The 23,688-nt window shown below is 37.2% G+C and overlaps 1 protein-coding gene across 4 annotated transcripts in view; it reads left to right on the top strand.

Annotated features, from left to right (window-relative positions):
- LOC131703069 (A disintegrin and metalloproteinase with thrombospondin motifs 3-like) overlaps nt 1–23,688 on the top strand; it is a 95,178-nt gene that overhangs the window by 61,730 nt on the left and 9,760 nt on the right. The window contains exons 9-21 of one of the 4 annotated variants that reach the window (XM_059005959.1): nt 933–1,076; nt 1,257–1,389; nt 2,078–2,191; nt 2,296–2,441; nt 2,873–3,048; nt 4,170–4,303; nt 5,436–5,559; nt 6,956–7,012; nt 9,831–9,914; nt 10,814–10,894; nt 16,859–17,022; nt 21,725–21,896; nt 22,529–22,661. In XM_059005959.1, coding sequence (XP_058861942.1) covers nt 933–1,076; nt 1,257–1,389; nt 2,078–2,191; nt 2,296–2,441; nt 2,873–3,048; nt 4,170–4,303; nt 5,436–5,559; nt 6,956–7,012; nt 9,831–9,914; nt 10,814–10,894; nt 16,859–17,022; nt 21,725–21,896; nt 22,529–22,661 — 1,662 coding nt within the window. The remainder of the gene's footprint in view (nt 1–932; nt 1,077–1,256; nt 1,390–2,077; nt 2,192–2,295; nt 2,442–2,872; nt 3,049–4,169; nt 4,304–5,435; nt 5,560–6,955; nt 7,013–9,830; nt 9,915–10,813; nt 10,895–16,858; nt 17,023–21,724; nt 21,897–22,528; nt 22,662–23,688) is intronic. The other 3 variants (XM_059006081.1, XM_059006017.1, XM_059006141.1) reach the window with 3 other exon arrangements.

Below are 23,688 nucleotides of genomic sequence, written 5' to 3'. Positions count from 1 at the left end.
ATCATATATATAGTAAATGGCACTGCACTGTAAACTAAAAAGTAATCAAAAACACGCAACACTGTGAGCTATGTAGTGTTAGATATCACACTGCAACCTGGTAGTATAAGTGATGGAAAGCCAAGGTCAGTTTAAGGTCCTCCACTCATAATTCATTTGATGTGAAATTCCTCCGGACAACCTATTATGTTTCCTGTATTTATTAAGTTCAGAACACTGGTCCCCAGGATACCTATTTAGAGCTTTCATTCACAACAGGTATTTATCATAATACCTGTTGTGATGAATTGTTAAGCATTGAATTGTTTGAAACAAAGGTAGTTTATTTACAGTAATGTCAGGAGTGCCTGGGGTTACTATGGGTTACATTCATCTTCCAAGTCATTTACAGTAACCTCATTTTAGTATAAATAGAACTAAGATAATACAATTTGTTTGTTTTATTTAGGGAATGTTTTTTTTTTTGTTTGTTGAACAGTTTTTGGATGATGACCTGCGCATAGTAATGTACCTTGTGCATTAGATTTCAATTTTATTTTTGACGATATTTGTATGGGATCAGCGCAACAGGCAACACATATTAATTAAGTCATTCCATATGGACTGGGAACAGGGTCTTAGCTTCATTATCATGTCATTGCACACCACATGTGGGATAACTGAACACTTGTTTATGATTTGATATGCAATGTTCCCTAAAGCATTTGTCTAAAATCTCTGAATGCTGAAATAGCTCACTGACAAAGGGGAAAATTGCACAGAAATAAGAGAGTTAAACGGCTAAGGCAAATCTGTGCACTTACCGCAAGAAGTATGGCTTAGTAAAGATGAATAAGAAAGACAGCTACAAAGAGATAAACTTATCAGTACAAAGTGAAAATATGTGCTTCTTTGCAGTGTGTTTATTTCTGTTGACTTCATTGGTGTTTCAGACTCGGAATGGAGCATGATGGCCAAGGCAATCGTTGTGGCGATGAAACAGCAATGGGCAGTGTTATGGCTCCTTTAGTTCAGGCTGCATTTCACCGCTACCACTGGTCTCGGTGTAGTGGCCAAGAACTCAAGCGATATATTAAGTAGGTTTTGTTTTACTTCTATATTTTGTTTTATAGCATCCCATACTTGTATAACACATTTTATATAGGACTCGCATGTCGGCTTTGTTGATTTTACTTCGTATAGATAGCATGCACAGATTTATAATAAAATACTATCCGACTAATATTATCTGAAACATTTTTTAATCTCTCCAATAGCTCGTATGACTGTCTTTTGGATGACCCCTTTGAGCATGATTGGCCCAAACTTCCAGAACTGCCAGGAATTAATTATTCAATGGATGAACAATGTCGTTTTGACTTTGGAGTTGGATACAAGATGTGCACAGCAGTATGTTTGTTTGTTTGTTTGTTTGTTTGTTTATGTATTTATTTATCAAGAATATACGAGTTTATATAATATATAGACCTACATTATATAGCATAACATGTTGCCCACCCAACGGAATATAACAATATGCTCTGGTTATTAAAATTGAAGCTAGGCAGTGTCTTCTCGTTACAAAAGTGCACAATTTACATTTTTCGTTATACATGCTGCACAGAGCTGCATTTTATGTCTGAAGTTTCATTACAAATCACAATACTGTTTAAATTGGCATGGTGCATTAAGCTTGGGGACAAACTGAACAGACTCATTCGTTAGCATTCTTTATTCATCCATGATACGTCACTTCAGTTCCAATCAGCCAAACCTAACAACACAAAACATTTTTCTTGGTTCATGAATATTTCTTACTGATTTTCTTAAATAATTAAAGAATAACTAATCAATATCACCTGGAATGTCCCACGTTAGCCTTTTTAAATTTTTAATAGATCAAGTGATGAAAGAGGGTGCAGTTTGTCATAGTGACATGTATTCTTGGCCTTAGACTTAATGGGGAATTTAACTTGACTGAAATATTGTGTTACAGGGTTAAAATATATATATATATATATATATATATATATATATATATATATATATATATATATATATATATATATATATATAAATAAAAAATGTTATGTTTTAGTTTCGGACGTTTGACCCATGCAAGCAACTTTGGTGTAGCCACCCTGACAACCCTTACTTCTGCAAAACCAAGAAGGGGCCCCCACTAGATGGAACAGAGTGTGCACCAGGAAAAGTAAGTTTTATATTCACTGGGACTCCCTCCACAAGTACTGTATATACATACCACTCATCAAAACAAATGCCTGCTGTATTGACTGCTGTGTTTTTAATACACAGTGGTGCTATAAGGGTCACTGCATGTGGAAGAACGCCAACCAGCTGAAACAGGACGGTAGCTGGGGATCCTGGGCAAAGTTTGGTTCCTGTTCACGAACCTGTGGAACTGGTGTTCGGTTTAGAACTCGTCAGTGCAACAACCCCACGTAAGTTGACAGCTCTGAAAGCCATTTATATACACATTTACATGCTTGATCCAGTGTCGCTTTTTTAGTGCTTCAAATGTACTGATATGTTCCCCATATCAGTACATTTGAACTGTGAATGACTAAAAAGCACCTGTGCCATGCAGCTTTTTCAAACAAACTCATATTAAGTTCTCGACTACCTGTTATGTCCACTCTTTGTCATTCTGCTGTTGAAAAACCATGCTGTCTGTCTCCAGGGACTGCCTAACTTGCAATTTGTTTTAAGTGGGTATTGTAGATACAAAAAACTTGAATACAATGTATAAGCCTAGTGTTTCAGGATAATTTTGGTACGGCTATATAAAATGAGCTTTAATGTGTAGTAGTGTGCAACAACACAAATGTTTCGTCCATTGCAAAATAATAAACTCAATTCTTTTACATGCCAGGCCTTCAAATGGAGGTCAGGATTGCCCTGGTATAAACTATGAATACCAGCTGTGTAACACAGATGAATGTCCAAAGCAGTTTGAAGACTTCAGAGCACAGCAGTGTCAGCAGCGCAATTCGTACTTCGAGTTCCAGAGTGCAAAGCATCATTGGCTCCCCCATGAACATCCAGACTGTAAGTCAAAATATGTTACTTTTTAATTATTATTACATGTACAGTAAGGGTAGAATCTTTTGCATTTTTGAATGTGTGCAGCTTTGCTTTCATTGGTGACTCATTGACGGCGTTTTCATGCACAAGTCATGACAGTTTTCCTCACGACCTGTTTGCCGTACTTTTTCAGGAAACGCGTTGCTATGCAGTTCTGATTTAGGAAAAAAAAATCGGCCGCGCCAATGCAGATTACTCCGTTCATAGTCATTTAGGGGAGGGGATATGTAAATGTCTGTGTCTGCTTATTAAGTAGAAAAAGAATGACTCTGAATATCGTGAGGAGAGCTTCATGCGTTGCCATGAAGATAAAAACATTTAACAAGAAAAATGAATTCACGTGTTGCCGGGCACATTCTGAATTACACCACGCATTAGCTACTTGTTTGTCTGGTTATCTTTCCAACACACACACAAACACACACACACACGGACGCACGCACACACCAAATGATATAAAATATATTTTCTACAAGTTTTACTACTTAGAATTTATATTTGTCTGTGTGTTTGTGGAACATCTAAAAGTTATATTTCATTAACACTAGAACCGCCTTTTACAATACATGTTTTTATTTTGAATATAACCTACAATATTCAATTTTTAGATATATAACACCCTGTTTATAGCTAAAACGATGTAGAGAGATGGAGCTCATATTTATCCTTTACCGCATTTCGTGTTTGGACCCATCTCTTTTCTTGCATGTGATTTGATGTAAAACATATTTTGTAATACTATTTAAAAGCATTTAAATTACATTATCTTCAGCAATACAGCTTAGTTATAAGGTGTAAAGGGTGTACCACAGGGTTACTACTGAGGACCAGTTGCAGTATCTTAACACTTTCCCAGATGTGTTATATCTTTAATAACCTATTTTTTAGATATATACAGGTATGTTCAACTGCTCTTAAAACACATGTACATTATTGTTAACCATATGGAGTAAGATCTGTATTTACAGAATATCTCGTTAAACAGCCACTGCTAAGCTCTGTGGTTTCAGGAGAGTTTGATAACAAAACAAAAATGATTGGAGTAGTTTTTGGTGTCTCAACTGAACCCGTTTTGTCTTTCACAGCCATTAAAAGGTGCCATCTTTACTGCCAATCAAAGGAAACAGGAGATGTGGCCTATATGAAACAGTTAGTCCATGATGGAACACGTTGTTCTTACAAGGATCCCTACAGCATCTGTGTGCGTGGTGAATGCGTGGTGAGTGAACAAGCTCACATTAACAATTTCACAAGCTGAAAAAACAATACTGAAAATGCTACTACTCAAATTGACACTGTTACAGACAATACTTATCAATGCGTACTTAAAAAAAGAATGTCATTGTTTTCTACTTAAATGTTAAGACATATCCTAGATGTAATTGTAAAATGTATTAAACAGACAGAACTGCTGCTGTGAAAAGTAATAACATCAGAATAAAAAGAAAAAAAAAATGTAGAGATGAGTCAGTGGAAACTTGCAGCCTGACATGTTGTCGGTATGGAGACCTGCAGGTTAGCCGCGCAAACTTTAGAATGAAAGACAAATTTATAAAACTGCCAATTACGATTTGAAATGCATTAAAATGAAACACTGTCCTCTTGCTTTATTTGAAACCCTAAATCACTGGCAGTTTGCTTTCTCCAATTCCTTCTTGTTGAGCTCCAGTCTATTATGCTCTCCACCTCTCTACTGTATCCACAGGGAGGCTGTTTACGTCTTAATTTATAAATGTGTATATATATCTTGAACTGCTTTTCCAATTAGGTTTGCCAAAGATATTCTAGCACAAGTTATTGAAAGTATTAGAATCTGGGGCTATGGAGTTGGCCTTTTATTTGTCCTTTTGTCTGTCTTACAGTTTTACATATATCTAGAGAACATTCTATACAATTGTAATGAAACTTGGTACAACTTAGCACAAGTTATTGAGCATTTCAGAAGCCTTCAGCCTTTGCCAATATATTCCCTCAACTCCAGTCCATATTTGTATAATATTGCCTAAAAGCAATCTTGTAATGTTTTTACATTTTCACCTTTTCAAACCGAATAAATGATCACTGAAGCAATCATATTGAAGAGGAACTTGTTTAAAGAGGCTGTAATTTAAGAATTAAGAAGGCGAATGTAAACCTTGCAATAAAGGCATTAACATGTATGTTGCTAGAATAACTGTACCTTAGATGGTGTGCTTGTCTAAATGAGAAGTTTTAAAGATCCTTTGTACATGTATAGATTGAATACATCTCCGCCCTGAAGAAGTTGTTCCCAAATGTGCATACAGACCATAGTGAGCTTATTTCTCCTAGACTGCAAATCCCTGTTGTATCCTTCTGTTCTCGTTCCACAGAAAGTAGGTTGTGACAGAGAGATTGGGTCAAACAAAGTTGAAGATAAGTGTGGAGTTTGTGGAGGGGATAACTCGCACTGCAGAACTGTTAAAGGAACTTTTACCAGAACGCCAAAGAAACCTGGTAAGGATGTTAACTGCTATTCACTGCTCTGAATGGAAACCATTTTTAGTTCATTGTCATTATTCATACAAGATAACTGGCAGCGAAAACTGATATATATGTGAACAATCCTCCAAAGCAAAAAAAAGCCCACAATATCTAAAAATCTGTAAAACCTTTTGAATCAAGTTCTCTCAGAAACACACATGAAATATAAACAAAGCAGGAGTACAAACAACCTATCAAGCAAATCACCTTCTCTGATGCTTTGGATTTCAATGTTTAAAAATGAAAATAACAGCACTGGAACACAAGATCAAACTCCGATTAAATCGGCTAAAGATCCGTTATCAGTGCAATATGTAAAATAATAACTTTCTCATTCAGTTTTAGTTATTGATGCAAGTATTGCTGAAATGTTTGTCACATATAATTATTTTATAAATTATTGCCGTTATATACCAAATATGCTGTTATTAATACTAATATGACATACATGTTTTGTTACCACCACCATGATTATTACTTACTAAGCAGAAGGTAATGTTTTGCGACTCCCTTGTTTCAGTTGCGCACTGGTAATTACTGAAGACATTACCATTCAATTAATGTACAGGTTATATCTGATGCCCGTCTCCTATATCTGATGCCCGTCTCTGTCTACTAAATGTTGTGACTAAATGACCAGGTGGAACCCACAATTCATTTATTCTTCAAAACAGCAGTGTGGGCACTCGCCTAGAAAACAGAGCACTGACAGACAGCTACATTTACCATGTATGGCTATGTGTTTTAAATGCAAATACATACAACTTTCGTGATATTGAGATTTATGAATACCTATTACTTAGAAATGTGGATTTAATTATGTGTGTGACAATTCCAAACTTCATACATACAAACAAATCATTTATTCACGCACGAATGATAAATATAGGCCCAGGTATTTTTAAGACATGATTCAAGCAACGCTGTCAAGACAATGAGAGCATTTTGTCTATAGGTATGCTCTTGATGAGATTACTGCATCAATGTGGGTTTACAAATTAGTGCAAGATCCAAGCAGATATATCTGTTAAAGGATATTTAAGGCCAGGATACAGTAAAAGTCCCAGGAGATGAGGACTGCAGTTTAAATAAACCAATTTTATGTAAATGAGGTGACTTCTGTTTGTGTCTTGTGTGTCAGTTGTGTATGCATAAGGAAGGTGGTCTTCACCCCTCCCTTGGGTGTTGAATGGGGTTATAAATCAATTGTAAATGTAGAAGTTACAGAATCTATTATAGTCAGAAAGTTACAACTTGCAGGACAAATACACTTACTTTAGTAATATGTCTGCAATTATCTTTTTTTGGCTGTTTATTTTCTTTAAAAATATATATATATATAAATATTAATGAATCCTCTTTTTAACAGGAAAGCAATTAAGCAAGAGATGCCAAAAAGAAATCCATTTGTTGGAAAACAAAACCTGCAAGTATCCAGTATTATCTAACCAACTTTTGTTCCCAATTAAAATGACATTCTTTTTCATTGACTATACATCATGTTAATACTTTTGCAAGTTTGTCCAGATTTGCTTAGTCATTGTAATCAGATGACATATTGTTTCATAGGATATGTAAAAATGTATTGCAAACACAAAGCAAATTCACAAATGTACAGGTGTGGAAGGGTGGGAAAATTTACTGACACAGGAGACAGAAATTCTTTTGAAACACAGCTGAGGTGCATTGATTTATTTGGTACAGTAGATGGCGCTGTTATGCTGCGGTCCCAAATACCGACAACGGTAAATGGGGTGGCACGCAGTGATTACCAGCAATAGTATATTGTGTTTCACAGTCCCGATTGCACTCGCAGGTGCTGAAAATAATAACCCAAAACCAGAAGGCGAAAACAAAAAGGGAAAATAAAACACAGTAACAAAACTACAAATAAAAGGTACTGCTCCTTGCAGCGTCCCACAACCTCCGCTCTCCGGTACGGCTCGGGTTTCAGAGATACTCTGTTGATCCCTCACTAACACTCGGGTTGCCCAATATTCCCCAGCTAAACTGACCAAGCCCCAATCGGGTATGTAATAAAATAATAAGTATCGGCTGTCTTTCACAGCCGGGCTTGCTTGCCCCTCTCTCTTTCTCCAGACGCTGACGTTCTTGTTATGGTCTGCCATCCAAGTTTTCAAACATCGCTCCCGCTGTCGTTCTTCCTAGATGGGTGGGCGAGGGATCAACAGAGTGTTATTTTTATAGGCCAACTGACCCCTCCAAGACCCGCATCCCAACTACTCAGAGAGAGGGAGAGACAACACACCCTCTCCCAGCCTCCCCATGCCACTGCCATTATTGACAGGCAGATCCTCCAGGGCTGCTGCCCTCTTCCTACAAAATCATGCATGCGCCAGACAGCCAGCACAGACCTCACCCTGTCACAAAAGGGAAAAATATTTAAATAGATAATGACATAACTTATTTTAAAAATACTTCCTCTCATTTTATATTAACAGCCATGGCAGGAGATTTAATTTAGTTGTTTATATACCAGTATGCAAATGCTATTTTCTTAATTAATTTCTTTTTGTGAATAAGGCACATATTTTTTTTAACTCAATTGCAACATAACTTGAATATTTTACTTTTCTGTGATGTAAAAAGCAAAAGAAATTAAGCGAATATATATATATATATATATATATATATATATATATATACACACACACACACACACACACAGTGGTTTGCAGAAGTATTCACCCCTCTGCAAAGTTTTCACCTTTTTTTGGCACCTGAGCATACTCCAAGACGCTTTCAAATTAGACTTTACGTGTAGAATCTACACAAACTACTCCACATTGATAGTTAAAAATAAGAAAGATCTAAAGAGAAAAATAGATTAATCTCAGTTGCATAAGTGTTCAACCCATTTGCTACTGCAGCCCTAAATCAGCTCAGGTGAAAATGATTTGTTTGAAAGGTCACAAAATTTGTGAAATGGTTTCAGCCTGTGTATACTCAAAGTGATTTAACTTGTAGATAATTTCCCACAGGTATATAAAAACTTTCAAGCTGCAACTCACATAGTGATCCAACAAAGCAACCATGATGACCAAGGAGCTTTCGAAACAAGTCAGGGATAAAGTGGTAGAGAGGCACAGAGCATGAGAAGGGTACAAGAAAATTTCAAAGGTGCTGATTATCCCTCTCAGCACAGTGAAGTCCATCATTAAGAAGTGGAAGACGCATCATACCACCCAGACACTACCCAGATCAGGTTGCCCTCCCAAACTGAGCAGCCGGGCAAGCAGGGAACTGGTTCGGGGTGTCACTCTGAAGCCAACAATGGACTTGCAAAGTTTTGTGTCTGAGATGGGAGTCAGTGTTCACACATCAACAATAAGCCAGTCCCTACACAAAGCTGGCCTGTACGGACGTCTGGCAAGAAAGAAGCCATTACTCAAAAAGCCTCATCACGAGACAAAAATTGAACTTTTTGGTCTAAATTCCAAGCGTTACGTTTGGCGTAAGCCCAACACTGCACATCACCCAGTCAACACCGTCCCAACTGTCAAGCATTGTGGTGGCAGCATCATGTTATGGGGATGCTTCTCTTCAGCAGGGGCTGGTAAGCTTGTCAGAGGGTGGAATGGATGGTGCAAAGTACAGGCAAATCCTTGAGGAAAACCTGTTTGAGTCAGCCAAGACTCTGAAACTGAGGAGGAAATTCACATTTCAGCAGGACAATGACCCGAAGCACAAAGCCAAAGCCATACAGGAGTGGTTGAACAAGAAGAGAATTAGTTCTTGAGTGGTCCAGTCAAAGTCCTGACTTGAATCCAATCAAAAATGAATGGCGAGACTTGAAGATTGCAGTCCATCGACAATCCCCAACAAACTTATCAGAACTGGAGCAATTTTCCCGTGAAGAATGGGCAAAAGTTTCACCATCCTACTGTGCAAAGCTAGTAGAGACCTAGCCAAAAAGACTCAAAACAGTAATTTCTGCAAAAGGTGCTTCTACCAAGTGCTGACTTAAGGGGCTGAATACTTATGCAACCAGTAAATTTAATTTTGTACATTTTCTTTGCAAGTTTTGCTGACATTTAACCTCCTCCTCATATAACAGAAAAACTGTGCATACATTATTTATAATTCAACAAAATGTGACATTATTGGTAGAGGGTGAATACTTCTGCAAACCACTGTATATAAATATATATATAAAACAACAATTTAATAGTCAATGAAAAAGAATTCATTATCCAAAACTAACAAACCAATTTTAATTTAAGGGAAGACGAGAGGCGCATTCTTATTACCTAAAGGAGCACGCAATGTGCATCTCATTGAAACAAAGGATTCTAAAAATACACTTGGTAAGTCATATCAATTTGCAGAAGAAAGGGCATCCTTAGTGTAGAGAAGGCTATTTTGCAGCAATGTAGAGTTTACTTATCAGCTTTACAAACTGGGCAAAAGATTCACTGTTTATTTCAATCCAATTTGTGATCTGTGTACTGAAATACACACGTTTACTGGCTTATTGGCAAAAGCTTTTTTGTACAATCTGTATGTTTTAATTTTTTTTTTTTTAAGGATTTATATATTCAACAGATGCTGTATTTAAAAGTTATTCAGATAGTAAATCAAAGCCAAATAATAATAAAGAAGTAGCAGCAAAAAAAAAAAAAACACACAGAGATCAAAAAGCTGAGAGGAAGCCCTAGGGGTTTCATTTACTTCTTTTTCAACTAATATCCCACTGTTGCCAGGTTTGTAACGTTACCGTTAACTACTAAAGTTTGTTTTAATTAGAAATATATCACCAGCATTTCTATAGTCTGGTGCTTATATTAAAGTACAAAGGCATAGGGATAACACTATTCTAATTGTATACAACTAGCAAGAAACCAATCATTTGCAGGAGTAGTTACGTTATTATTCTGGTGGTGTCTTGCTAGTTCTATACTAGTAAAATAATTGTATTTCTCTCTGAAAGTGTGTTTTTTCACTTGCTTCAAAATAGGACCCTCTAAGTTAAAATAAGACAGTGAATCTTTTGCCCAAAGAGCATAGCTGAAATCTTTTTTTCAGGCTTGCATAACATTGCATAAGGTATAGTAGTGTGTCTTCAACCAGTAGCATTTAGTGTAAACTGCCTTCATAGTAATGGGATGTCCGCTTCTGCAAGAAAAGTTAGCGTTCATAGCTCTACTAACCACTGCTTTGTCTTTTTTAATATTTTCTTTCATCACTGATCAAAACACATGCAAAGGTTACCTTAAGATGTTTGACATCCCACCTGGTGCCAGACATGTGTTCATCCAAGAAGACGAGGCTTCTCCTCACATTCTTGGTAAGTGGCTTCTAACATTAGAATGTGCAGTCCTGCAGATTTAAAAGGTGTTTGCAGTTTATGTCTAAATTGAGTGCATTTTACCCACTATATGGATTGACAACATCAAAACTCCTTATACACCTAAAATACAGTAGCTTGGTCGAAAAGAAACATTAGCTGGATGCAACCTCGTGGACATAACATCAATTTTTTTTAAGCAAAATATTAGTTTCTACATTTAAAACTTCTGATGGCACAGTTTTAAAACGATTTCATTTAAATGATAATACTGTGTACAGTTCTTTACTCTCGTGATTACCTGTCAGGAAAAAAAAAAATGGGATTACTTTTTTGTGGAGGATTAATGCTGCGGGAATAAACTTCAGAACTGATGGGAACATTTCAAATGTATGTGTAATTCAATAATAATACAGATTTAGTTATTTTTAATTTCTGCTCGGTAGATGAAATATCCAACCCCCATTTACAAACCATTGCACAGTAAGTTAGCTGCATTATAAAGTCAATTGCCAGACAAAGAGGTCATTATTTCCAACATCTGTTGAAGAAGAACCTTTTTGCAACCCAGCAGATGATGGTCAAGACAAAGCAGCTGGATTCATGTTTGAGAAAAACACTCGTGCAATGGCTACAGATCAGTATCATTTACATCAGAGAATCGTCTGAGCAACTAAATTAAAATCCAAGATTAACAGCCAAGGACTTTAAAGAAAGATTTACAAACATCAGACAGTCAGCTGAACACAGCTGATCTGTATGCGCATAGATCTGACTGCAAATCACTTTTAAAGAAAATTAATATTTGCCAAGAAATATGAACAGGAATCTGAAGCATTACACCGTGTAACAATTTTTTTTTTTTTTTTTTTGTTCCTGGGTAGTAAGTGTTATTTCCTAATTGCTTATGCCTCAAAAGTATAGAAAATGGCTATTATTCCCCACAAACTTTGCTTTTGTGACCAGGACAGTGATATTTTGAAATTTACCTATTTTCCAGAACATTCCAGATAGATTCAGTGCTGAGTAAACTTGGAGTAACTTCTAGAACTTTCCAGTAATATAAATAGTAGTATAAATACAGGGGCCTTAAGCCCACCAGTTCAGTTTAGTTCCAGCTGCCTAAGTGGATACATATCTGCATTTTTCTGAAATGGCATCAAGAGGCTGCAAGCATCCGGCAGACGCATTTTGCTATGTCTGCGGCCAATTTATCAAGACAAGAGCGAAAAAGTACTCCGTGGAAGCATCTGCTAAGATGTGTGAGGCCTACAAGGCATATTTCGGCATGCCTGTCGGGGATCAAGACAAACCCTGGGCACCTCATTTCACCTGCGAGCATTGCAAAAAAACTCTGGAAGGTAAGATGGACAATTGTTGCTCGGAATTTTATGTTATAAAATTTGTTAAAATTTTTAAAATTGTAAAAGTTTTTAATTTCAAAATGTTTTACAATTTTCAATGTTATTGAAAAAATATATATGAAAAATGTTGCGAGAATCTCTTACACATTAGTCATGGGTGAAATAAATGTATTTTTGTAGGATGGTACAGAGGGGAAAAGAGAGCCATGAAGTTCGCTATCCCAAGAATTTGGCGGGAACCCACTGACCACTCAAGCAACTGCTACTTCTGCATGGTGGACCCTTCCAAACGTCGGACTGGCAAGAATGCACCTGCCATCACGTATCCGCACCTTCCTTCATCCATCGCCCCCGTACCCACTCCTCCGGAGAGAGAGCAACCGTCTTTAGAAGAGAGCAGCAAGTTAGAGAGCGAGGAAGACGTTGTAGATCCAGATGACAATTTCAGAGGTGGAGCTGAGGAGAGAAACCCATATTACCCCAACCAAAAAGACCTCAACGACTTGATTAGAGATCTTGGTCTCACCAAGTCCAATGCCGAGCTTTTGACATCTAGGCTCAAGCAGTGGAACTTGTTGGATGAAAGTGTGCAAGTCGCAGATCAGAGGAAGCGTCACCGACCTTTTTCCAGCTTCTTCACCCGTCAAGATGGGCTCTGCTTCTGCCACAATGTGACCAGTCTGTTCGAGGCAATCAGAATCGCCTGTAACCAGAATGAGTGGCGCCTCTTCATTGACAGCTCATCCAGGAGCCTCAAAGCCGTGCTGCTCCATAATGGTAACAAGTACCCGTCTCTTCCCCTGGCTCACTCGGTGCACCTCAAAGAGGATTACAACAGCATCAAGACCTTGCTGGACGCCTTGAAGTATGATGAGTACGGCTGGGAGGTCATAGGAGACTTCAAAATGGTGGCATTCCTGATGGGTCTCCAAGGCGGTTTTACCAAGTTTCCCTGCTATCTTTGCCTTTGGGACAGCAGGGACACCAAGGCGCACTACCACAGGCGGGACTGGCCACAGCGGACCGAGTTCTCTGTGGGGAGGAACAACGTCAAATGGAAGCCACTGGTGGACCCCCGGAAGGTGCTGATGCCACCACTGCACATCAAATTGGGCCTTATGAAACAATTTGTCAGAGCTCTAGATAAGGAGTCGGCAGCCTTCAAGTACCTTCAAGACTTCTTCCCTAAGCTGTCTGAGGCAAAGGTCAAAGCCGGTGTCTTCGTCGGACCACAGATGAAGAAGATCCTGGAGTGCAATGAATTCCCCAAGAAGCTCACTAGTAAGGAGAAAGCGGCTTGGAACAGCTTTGTCGCAGTGGTTCGGGGCTTCCTGGGCAATCACAAGGCCGAAAACTATGTGGAGCTGGTTGAGACTCTGGTGAAGAACTACGGCACAATGGGCTGTAGGATGTCCCTCAAAGTCCATGTCCTTGATGTTCATCTTGATAAATTCAAGGAGAACATGGGAGCGTACTCGGAGGAGCAAGACGAGCGCTTCCACCAGGATATACTGGACTTTGAACGCCGCTACCAAGGACAGTATAACGAGAACATGATGGGAGATTCGTGAAAGTGATTTACAGTATAATCGTAAATCTCGAAAAACTACTCACTTCTAAATCTTTTGTAGTCATTTATGTATTACTTTAGTATAAATACATGTTAATTTGGATTCATATGTTGTTTTTTTCTGACTTTATGTGAATGAAAAGACACAAATTCGCCCGTTTTCTCATTGGAAATAGGTAAATTTCAAAATATCACTGTCCTGGTCACAAAAGCAAAGTTTGTGGGGAATAATAGCCATTTTCTATACTTTTGAGGCATAAGCAATTAGGAAATAACACTACCCAGGAACAAAAATTGTGTTACATAGTGTTATTGAACAAAATGCTCTGGTCCACTGAGACTAAAATATATGTTTTTCCCAAAAAGGGACCACTGCATGTTTGGAGGGAAAAAAGGGAAAGTCTTCAATGAAGTACCTACAGTTAAACATGGAGATGGTTTGATCACGATATGGGAGGTTTTAGCAGTTCAGGGACTGGAGACATGTCATTGAAGATCGAATTAATGCAGCCACGTATCAAAACATTCTGCAAAGTACAATAATACCATCTGCTCGTAGGCTGATTGGCAGACAGTTTATTACCAGATGTCAATCCAATATAAATGCTTTGGACTGATCTGAAAAAATATGTAGCCAAGTTTATCCAATCAGTCTGAGCTGAAGGAAATGTGCAAAACAGAATGGGCCCAGATTTCACCAACAAGAATGATCATAAATGTCTAAATACCGTAATAAAAGCAAAAGGACGACACATGAAATACTAAAGCGGGTGCCAATACTTTTGTCATGAATGGAACGAATACATTTTTTTTTTTTAAATACTAGAAATTGCGTATTTAGCTTTTTTTGTGTTTTATTAAGTAGTGGTTGAAGTTTACTAAAATGTTCCTAATCTGTTACCTGTAATTATGGTATAATAAGTGTAGGATGTATAGGATGGCTGTGTACAGTATGTTTATAGTGTAACAGAGATTAGATTATTTAAAGTGTCTTTATGAATCTTTGTTTTGCTGGCAATACACTGTACTAGATGGTGATGGTGCTGGTGCTTACTAATATATAAAGACACTTTGGCTGATCAAGCCTACATTACATAGGTCAGTGGCAGGCAACTAAAACCAAAGAGCAGCTCTTGAACTCAAAATCACCACCTTCAGACAGACTCCTTATTTGTTTGAAATTAGAACCTCTCTGAGTAGCTGCCCCCTTTCTCGCTGGCCAACTCCCCTTGGACCCTGGGAAAGAACTGTCAGGCCAGTCCGTCCAAGGAACTCTGTTCTCGCTGCTTAGCGCCCTCACAAGTCGGGAGGGAGATTTACAACCAAGAATCATTGTATTTCTGTCACAACAGCACAAACAAACTGAGTGTTTTGTCATTTGAAAGTAATTACTCTTTAACCTGTAGTGTTAAGAGTGGCATGATAACGACACCCTGTAGAGCACAGTGCCTCCTAACACCATGCTGGTGCATTTCTTATGCTCCGGACCAGAGGCATTGTGTCCCCTACTGATGTCCCCTTCAGCACTCACCGTATTTTCCATGTCTATGACATTGAGGCAGAATAATAAAGTATCTTCTATGTAGTCATTGTTTTATTTTAAGTGTAACTGTGTACTTCTGTACTTTGGGACCAAGAAACTCCCAAACTCCCAGTCCCACGTTTGTCACTTCTCTATCAGTGTGAAATAATTTTACATTTTAATGCTGAGTCATCCCCTAGCTATTATCTAAACTGTTCCCTGTTGAGGATTGGATAACTAAATCCATACTTGTTGTATAGCATTCACCAGTAAGTGACAGTATTGGTGTCATACTTTTCTTCAGTGTCCTTGAGTTATACAGGACTATAAAAAGCAGACTCTTGGCTGCATTAAAAGCACAAAATGACATATAATTGCACAGTGGAGAAACAGTAGATTAATTGCAATTTAGCTGCTCTATAACTACACTGTAGCTGCAATTAAATATTACAAAGCCAATTGCACTATAAGCTAATTTAAACAGCTGTTCAACTGGATTGTTACACTCTGCAATTGTAGTGAAGTATACCTGCTATCTACAGTCTTAATCCCATCAGCTTTTCATATTGCAAGTTATACCATGCACAACTACTGTATGTGTCATACCTTACAGAACTGTGTCTAAATCACTATCATCTGTGTATAAATGATGCCAACTAATTCATAAGTTCTTAAAAACTACAAGTAGTAATAAATAATAATAATAATAATAATAATAATAATAATAATAATAATAATAATAATAATAATAATAATAGCAGTATGAAACCTAATTTGCAGAATATGACCTAAACAGAAATGCTTTCATCACATTTAGACATTTTTACATAGATACTTATTACTTTACAGTAAGTGTTACAAAAAAAAACAAGATTACATTTTGTCTAATTCCTAAAATAAATTCTTTAGCAAACTGGATGTAGAGGGCACCGTATCCCTTTGACAGTCTAAAGTAGAAGAGGAAGTTAATCCAACAGCTAAATCACACAGTGTCAAACTTCTGTTTGGTGTTGTCCATGAGAGCAGACCCAGTTAATCCCTTCTGTCTGTAAACAACATAGTGCTGCTTCTTTTGTATGCTCCTGACATTCTAGTAGCTTCTTATGTTTAACAATGTAGATATGTCTTTTAGATATGCTCTTTTCCTAAACTGTGGTTTAAATATCAGCCATGTGTTGTTGTTTTTTAAGTGTAACTACAGTTTCGATCTTCATGTGAGTATTGATTTTAGAACATGTTTTTAGCAGTAAGCAACGTCTGTACCATATGATATGAGTAATGAGAATCCTTTATAAGCAACAACTTTCACTTTTGAAAACCGCTTTGTTTATATAAGATTTGTTTAAATGCTTGTGTAAATTGTATTTGTAATGCTGTAAAATAGTAACATGTCGTGTGGTGTTTAAATCATTAAGTACAGTAGAATTACTCTCTCTTGTGTTTCGGATGTTTTTCAATGGAATGGTGATTGGTTTTTATTTTTCACGTACCCTGAAACTTAACTTCAGCCATCAAGAATCAAGCCACAGGACATTATATTCTCAATGGCAAAGGAGAGGAAGCAAAATCTCGGAACTTTATTGACCTGGGAGTGGAGTGGGATTACATCATCGAGGAAGACATAGAGACCCTTCACACCACTGGACCGTTACATGATGCAGTTGTTGTCTTGGTAAGTTTTGCACTTTAATTAAAACAAACAAACAAACAAAAAAAAAACCAACATGTTTCTCTTGCTATTTCAGGCCTATACCAACGAACGTACAATAGACACAAAAACTGAACAGAACAGAATTTTAACATTCAGCATCTCACTTTATCAAACATATGTACAGTATGTATTGTCAGATTTGTTTATTTTTTTTTGTTCTATGTCATCATTTTTATACATATAGAACTGAAATGTGTCTCCACCCTGAACAGACATAACAAGGACAAGTTGCTGCACTTTCTGCATTTGGTCTAATATTGAAAACACTTGTATGCTGTATATTAGCCTGTATATTTCTGAAGTTTCCAAGTATTCAGTTAGCGATGCTGTCATCTCCCCTTAGCGTGCAGTTGTCACATTTGAATTGCTTGTGTGACCTATGCAATCCTGTTAGCTGTTCAGCACTCTGCCTTGCTATCCTCGAAGGAATCAGGAGGTAGGGAGGTTTGTGCAGCTTATTTATTCCTGACAAATAAACAAGACTGCGGTTGGAACAGGCAGGTTCACACAGCAGTATTCTCTCTCTCCTTCTACAGGTGTAGCAAGCTTCTAACTAACACATCGAGATACATTACCGAGTACTAGCCATGCTCCAGCACAGTATTGTGTGAGCGTGTAGTTTTGGGTTATTTTCTGAATAAGAAAATAACATTGCACAAACTATTCTAGTGACTGGTTTTGAGATATTACGAACAGTATTTTCGGAGCGTAGAAAAATTAACCCACCTTCTACGGCAGGAGCAAGCTTTGAAGCCGTAAAGCAAGCTACACACTCACTGATCAGGGTTCGTACGCTAGTCTGGAAGTCTGGGAAAAGTATGGAAAAATGCCAAACTGATTTCCAGGGCTTGAAAATGCTTGAAAAACCAGGTCTCCATTATGAAGTCTTGAAAAAGTCTGGAATTTTACTAGTATCATAAGAGAATGAAAATAATTCTGCGATTATTTTTTATTATTAATAATTCATTTCGAAAGCAGGTCAGTAGTTCTAGTGGCAACTGTCTAAGCAATTTACTAGTAGCAACTATATTGTGACCAAATCCTGCAAGGATTGCCTCGTGTAACACCCCTGACAACGTCCTGACAACGCAAGCAATTCTATCCAGTCAGCGCACTGGTATATGTCACATGACTCTGTCTGCTCCAGTGAAACGAAGGGTAAAATGGAAACGACAAAATACATTTATATTGAAGGCTATGATTTTTCAAACAAAGTTACAGACTGGAATTACAAAATACTGTACTCTGCTCACCAAGATTCACATTTTGTTATCTTGTTGTTACCTTTATTAAATCGTTAACGTGATTTCCCAACCAATAAAAAAAATACGATAGTTATTATCATTCGGATTAAAAAAAAAAAAAAAAAGCTTTCTATAGACCCTATGGTGTGTATAACGTAGCATGTTAACATCGCCTTGTCATTTCTTTAATGTGAATGTGGTTGTACTGTGTTCTTGAACGACTAGGATATAGCCAGAATACTGGATGCAGCGCGCCTCAAATTGCGCCTCAAATAGGTACTGTACTTGTAATTCTACTTTTATTCACAATTAGTGGTAGTAGTGACAAATACTGTAATAATAAAGAAAATCAAAGAATAAAAACTACTAATATTATTAATAATATAGCTCATGCCTTTATCCAAGGTGACTTCCTTAACTTACTCCAGCAGCTTATATTGTTCGTTTTGGATTGTCCTTTTACTATAGCGAACAAAAGGCTTTGGACCCAAACAGGGTGTACTGTATTTTGTATTTGACTTGTATGTTTAATATACGACACTTGCCCATTTTAATATATAATGCGTGCACATTTGTTTCATTTTTGTTAATTTTCACCTCCCATAGTGTTCAACATTTAACAGAGGGTATAAAGAAGTTTGGATCAGAATTCAATATCATCCCTTACAAAAAAGTAATATACTGCAAGTATACTTGTGCCAAAATTGTCTGGTTTTAGTATACTATTGGTACCATTATACTATCCTATTTTGGCACACGTATACTTGCAGTATACAACTTTTTATATTCTCTTTGTAAATAATGCAACATAGTTCTCAAATATTGGACATTTCTTGGGTTGTATCTTACTTCTCTTTTGCACACCTGCATTGTCTCTTGCTAGATATGCACCTCCAGATTCTGACAAATACTTTTAGAAAACCAGGTGCAACTTCTGCTCTGGATCAAAAAGCTATAATGCTCTGCGGCTGCCCGCCTATGTGGATAACTATCGAAAAACTAGTAGGAACTAACTAAAACACAAGTATGGGAAAAACAAATGGAAGTCTGGAAAAAGTATGGAATTTTGATGTTGAAAAAGTGTACCCTGCTGATGCTGAGTTGTCAGTTTCAGCCACTAGGGGTCTCTCTTTTCCCAAGAATAGCATCCCACAGTCATAATGCAAGACCTTAACATTTTAGTAAACTTTAGTAAGCTTAAATTAACACTCTGCTACATTCACCCCCTCTTGAATTCACCAACATTTTCAAATAATCAGACATTTTACATTTTAGCAGTAGGGAAAAAAACAACAAACAAACACAAGATACAGACTTCTAAAACACTTTCTTCAGGTTTAGTGCCTCCCAAGATGCAAAACTGGAAAAATAATATATAACGTCTCTCTGTGGTAATAATCAACCTGTTCCCAAGAATAACACCCCACGGTCATAAAGTAAGAACGTAAAATTTTGGTGAACTTCCTTTTTAACGCTCTGCTACAAATGCTCGATCACATCAACTCAAAATGACATGCCACTCAGCAGTCAAGAACAGGGCAGATGTCCTGTTCTCCGTGCCATCCTACAAAACAGTGTTAATGTGCAGGAAATGTGAAAGTAGAAGGTCACTTTCATAGTACAGTTTAACAATGCCAGGCTGAGAATCCAGACAGTGTGTTGTTCTGCTACATCCACAGTCCATTACCGAAGTGTTGCAGAAATTGATTTGACACTCTTTGATAGCACTGACCTGACTTTTGTAAAAACAGCCCGCCTATGATGAATGTTATAGTTTGCACCAAAGTGATACAAAAGTTCTTGCTTGGATGAATTCCTAGAACAATGGTCTGCAGGCACCATCATATAGAATAGGGACGAATTGAATATCTCAGATAATGGAGACGGATATGCTTATCCTGGTCAGGGGTTTTCACTGTCTGTGCATGCCATCGTTGGTGCGTTACAACTATGTAGTGACTGCAGTTCAATTTTTTTTATTGACAAGAGCACACGCCACTGCTAAATAACCCAATGAATTGGTTTCTCCCACTGTGACAAGCCATGTCTTCATTATTTAAGTATCTCTGCTCTAGACATAACATACATAAGAACATAAGAAAGTTTACAAACGAGAGGAGGCCATTCGGCCCATCTTGCTCGTTTGGTCGTTAGCAGCTTATTGATCCCAGAATCTCATTAAGCAGCCTCTTGAAGGATCCCAGGGTGTCAGCTTCAACAACATTACTGGGGAGTTGGTTCCAGACTCCCACAATTCTCTGTGTAAAAAAGTGCCTCCTATGTTCTGTTCTGAATGCCCCTTTATCTAATCTCCATTTGTGACCCCTGGTCCTTGTTACTTTTTTGAGGTCAAAAAGGTCCCCTGGGTCGACATTACCTTTTAGAATTTTGAATGCTTGAATCAGATTGCCACGTGGTCTTCTTTGTTCAAGACTGAAAAATTCCATTTTTTTTAGCCTGTCTGCATATGACATGCCTTTTTATACCCGGGATAATTCTGGTCGCTCTTCTTTGCACTCTTTCTAGAGCAGCAATATCCTTTTTGTAGCAAGGTGACCAGAACGGAACACAATATTCTAGATGAGGTTTTACTAATACATTGTAAAGTTTTAACATTACTTCCCTTGGTTTAAATTCAACACTTTTCACATAGTCCAGACTGTCCCTTAGTGCTTACTTATTTAATGATGCTCAAACAAGCCTATTAATAGCCAATTTGTAAATTCCTCAGTCATATCAGAGAAGTCAGTAGATGGTGATTGGCCCTTTCATCAGCCATGCAGTGGTTACTGTATTCCATGCAGAGATACAAATGCAGTTAGTATGAAGGACACTGCTAGCTGGTTGTAGGGTTTTTGCTTTTTTTAAATTTGTTCATAAGAAATAAAACAAAATGTGACCAGCCTTTTCTTCATTATTGATTTATTAACCTCCTCCAACATGTAAAACAATGTGATTGAGTCGATACCTGTCTCGTAGACCGCATCATTTTCATTATAATAATATGGCAACGCTGTAGATTTGGAATAGATCCTGATATGGTAACACATTGCTACAGAGATGGTACCATGGTAATGCCATGGATTTTCACTGGGTATTGCTTTATACTATTGTAATAAATTGGCAGGTCAAAATATAGAAAATTACCACTGTGTACCATTCCACCAATAGCTTATTTTAACTGCTTTAGCTGCTCCTGTTGCCAAGAGCACAGAAGTAATGCTTTGCCACTGAACATAATTTAGTAAGGCATTACAGTCCATCCATAGATCTCATGTTACTCCTTTATAGAAGAACTGTAGAGTGTAGATTTTGATGGATAAATCTATTAAAAATAATGTCTTGCAAATGTTTGTAGGAATTGAACTAAATGTTTAACAAGAAAACTCTACCACTGTTTGTCATTTACTTTTTTTCAGATTATACCTCAAGACAATGACACAAGATCAAGTTTGACATACAAATATATCATTCATGAGGACTCCGTACCCACAATTAGTACGGGTAACAACAATGTACTACAGGAAAACGCAGACTTATTTGAGTGGGCATTGAAGAGCTGGTCACAGTGCTCAAAACCTTGTGCAGGAGGTAACACTCTCTTCATTTCCATGATTTACTGTTACGTTTATTATATTGCAAAGTCCTACAAATTCAAATCTAATAGCAGAATATAAAGCTGGATGTGAGTGTCAGAAATTGTGTTTATAAAAGCATGTTTGTATGCTTTTTCATTTCATTAATTACCAGTGTCATTTAAACATGAATAGTCGTAAACTTTGCTGTTGCCACTGAATAAAAGATAAGATTCTTACCATGTTGTGAGAAAGTATTATTAGATTAGACAAATTCTTGCAACAGTCTGTGGATAGTCTTCTATGAGGAGGAAAGGGTAACTGTAAGATTTTGTAGATTATGATGTGCCTCTTAATAAATATTACATATGCAGAAGGGAAATCATTCAATATGCTACTGAAGGAATCATTCTTTTGTTGTGAGGAATTTGAAGTAGCTTCATACAAGCTTTTAACTAATGAAGGGAGAACTGTGTAACTCTGCTTGAAGGGAGTAATATGTAAGTCCTGTGTGGTTTCTTACATTTAAAAAATGAAGCACAGTGGACCTGAAAAGAAAGCAGCTGACCTTTTTTGACCAATCGATAAGCTTGACAGCCCTTTCATATTATAGTCGAAGATAGACGTGGCTCTGCTTTTCATTCATAGGTTTACAGTACACTAAATATGGATGCCGGAGAAAGAGTGACAACAAGATGGTTCATCGCAGTTATTGTGATGCAAGCAAAAAGCCAAAGCCCATTCGCAGGATGTGTAACCTTCAGGAGTGCACTCAGCCTATGTAAGTGTAGAATGTATTACGATTTATAAACAAAATCCTTCATTTATTATGAATGACTGACTAAATAATAAATATTTAGTATGTTTTGTGTGCTGATAACAAGATATAATTAAATGAGAACAGAATCACTGACCCTCACACTCCGTCTCATCTTCCTCAGCCAGTGTTACCTCATTTATTTTCTCTAGATATATCTGAATTTATGGAACTAATAAGACTTTATTGTTTTTGTTCATTAACATGTTCTTTCAAAAATGTTAAGTTAGGGAGTTTTGTCAGATTTCGCACGTTCTTCTTATATTTCCCTGAGCACACACTTAAACTCGTTTTAAGGAGGACTCCTGTAGTAGAGTGTTTGTGCACTGGGCTTGGAACATATCCAGACAGCTTTTTATAATCAAGAAAATCACACAGACTCATTTAATTTGAAGTTTTAATGAATCAGAGCAGTAATAGTGCTCCTTCTGTTTATTAAATGCTTAATAAAGGATCGAGTGCTTGCAAGCCACTTTGGAATCTTGCTAATAGGCCTGGGTGATTCCAGTGCCTTTACAGGTTTAACAGCATTAATACTTCAACACAGTAATACAGGTATGGTTATCACATACCCAGCCCTTAGGCTAGACATGCAAACCACTAAAGTGCCCACCGCTAAATCCTAAAACATCCACTATATCACTCTCCAAAGCTAAAATGTAAATCCTATACCTTATAGCAATGCATCAATATAAATTCAAAATTGTTCTTCCCTTCCACTATATGAAAGTGTAGTTGTAGAATACAACATAAAAATAAGAGTTGTCTTTAAAGGCAGACTTCTGAATATGACCAAACAACAAACAGCTTTTTCAGAGATCGTCAGCCACGCAACTTGTAAGATCAAGTTGAGTGACACTTGACTGGAGTTTTACCTCGGGTTTTATAGAGTTTGTTCTCCATTTAATACGTCAGAAGACCCAATTAAATCTAATTATTTGCTCTGTTTTGACAGATCCTATCTTTAAGTGAACAATATATCAAAAAAATA

Source organism: Acipenser ruthenus, chromosome 1 (assembly GCF_902713425.1).
Source record: "Acipenser ruthenus chromosome 1, fAciRut3.2 maternal haplotype, whole genome shotgun sequence".
Classification (NCBI taxonomy): domain Eukaryota; kingdom Metazoa; phylum Chordata; class Actinopteri; order Acipenseriformes; family Acipenseridae; genus Acipenser; species Acipenser ruthenus.
This window is presented reverse-complemented; position numbering and strand designations above follow the sequence as displayed.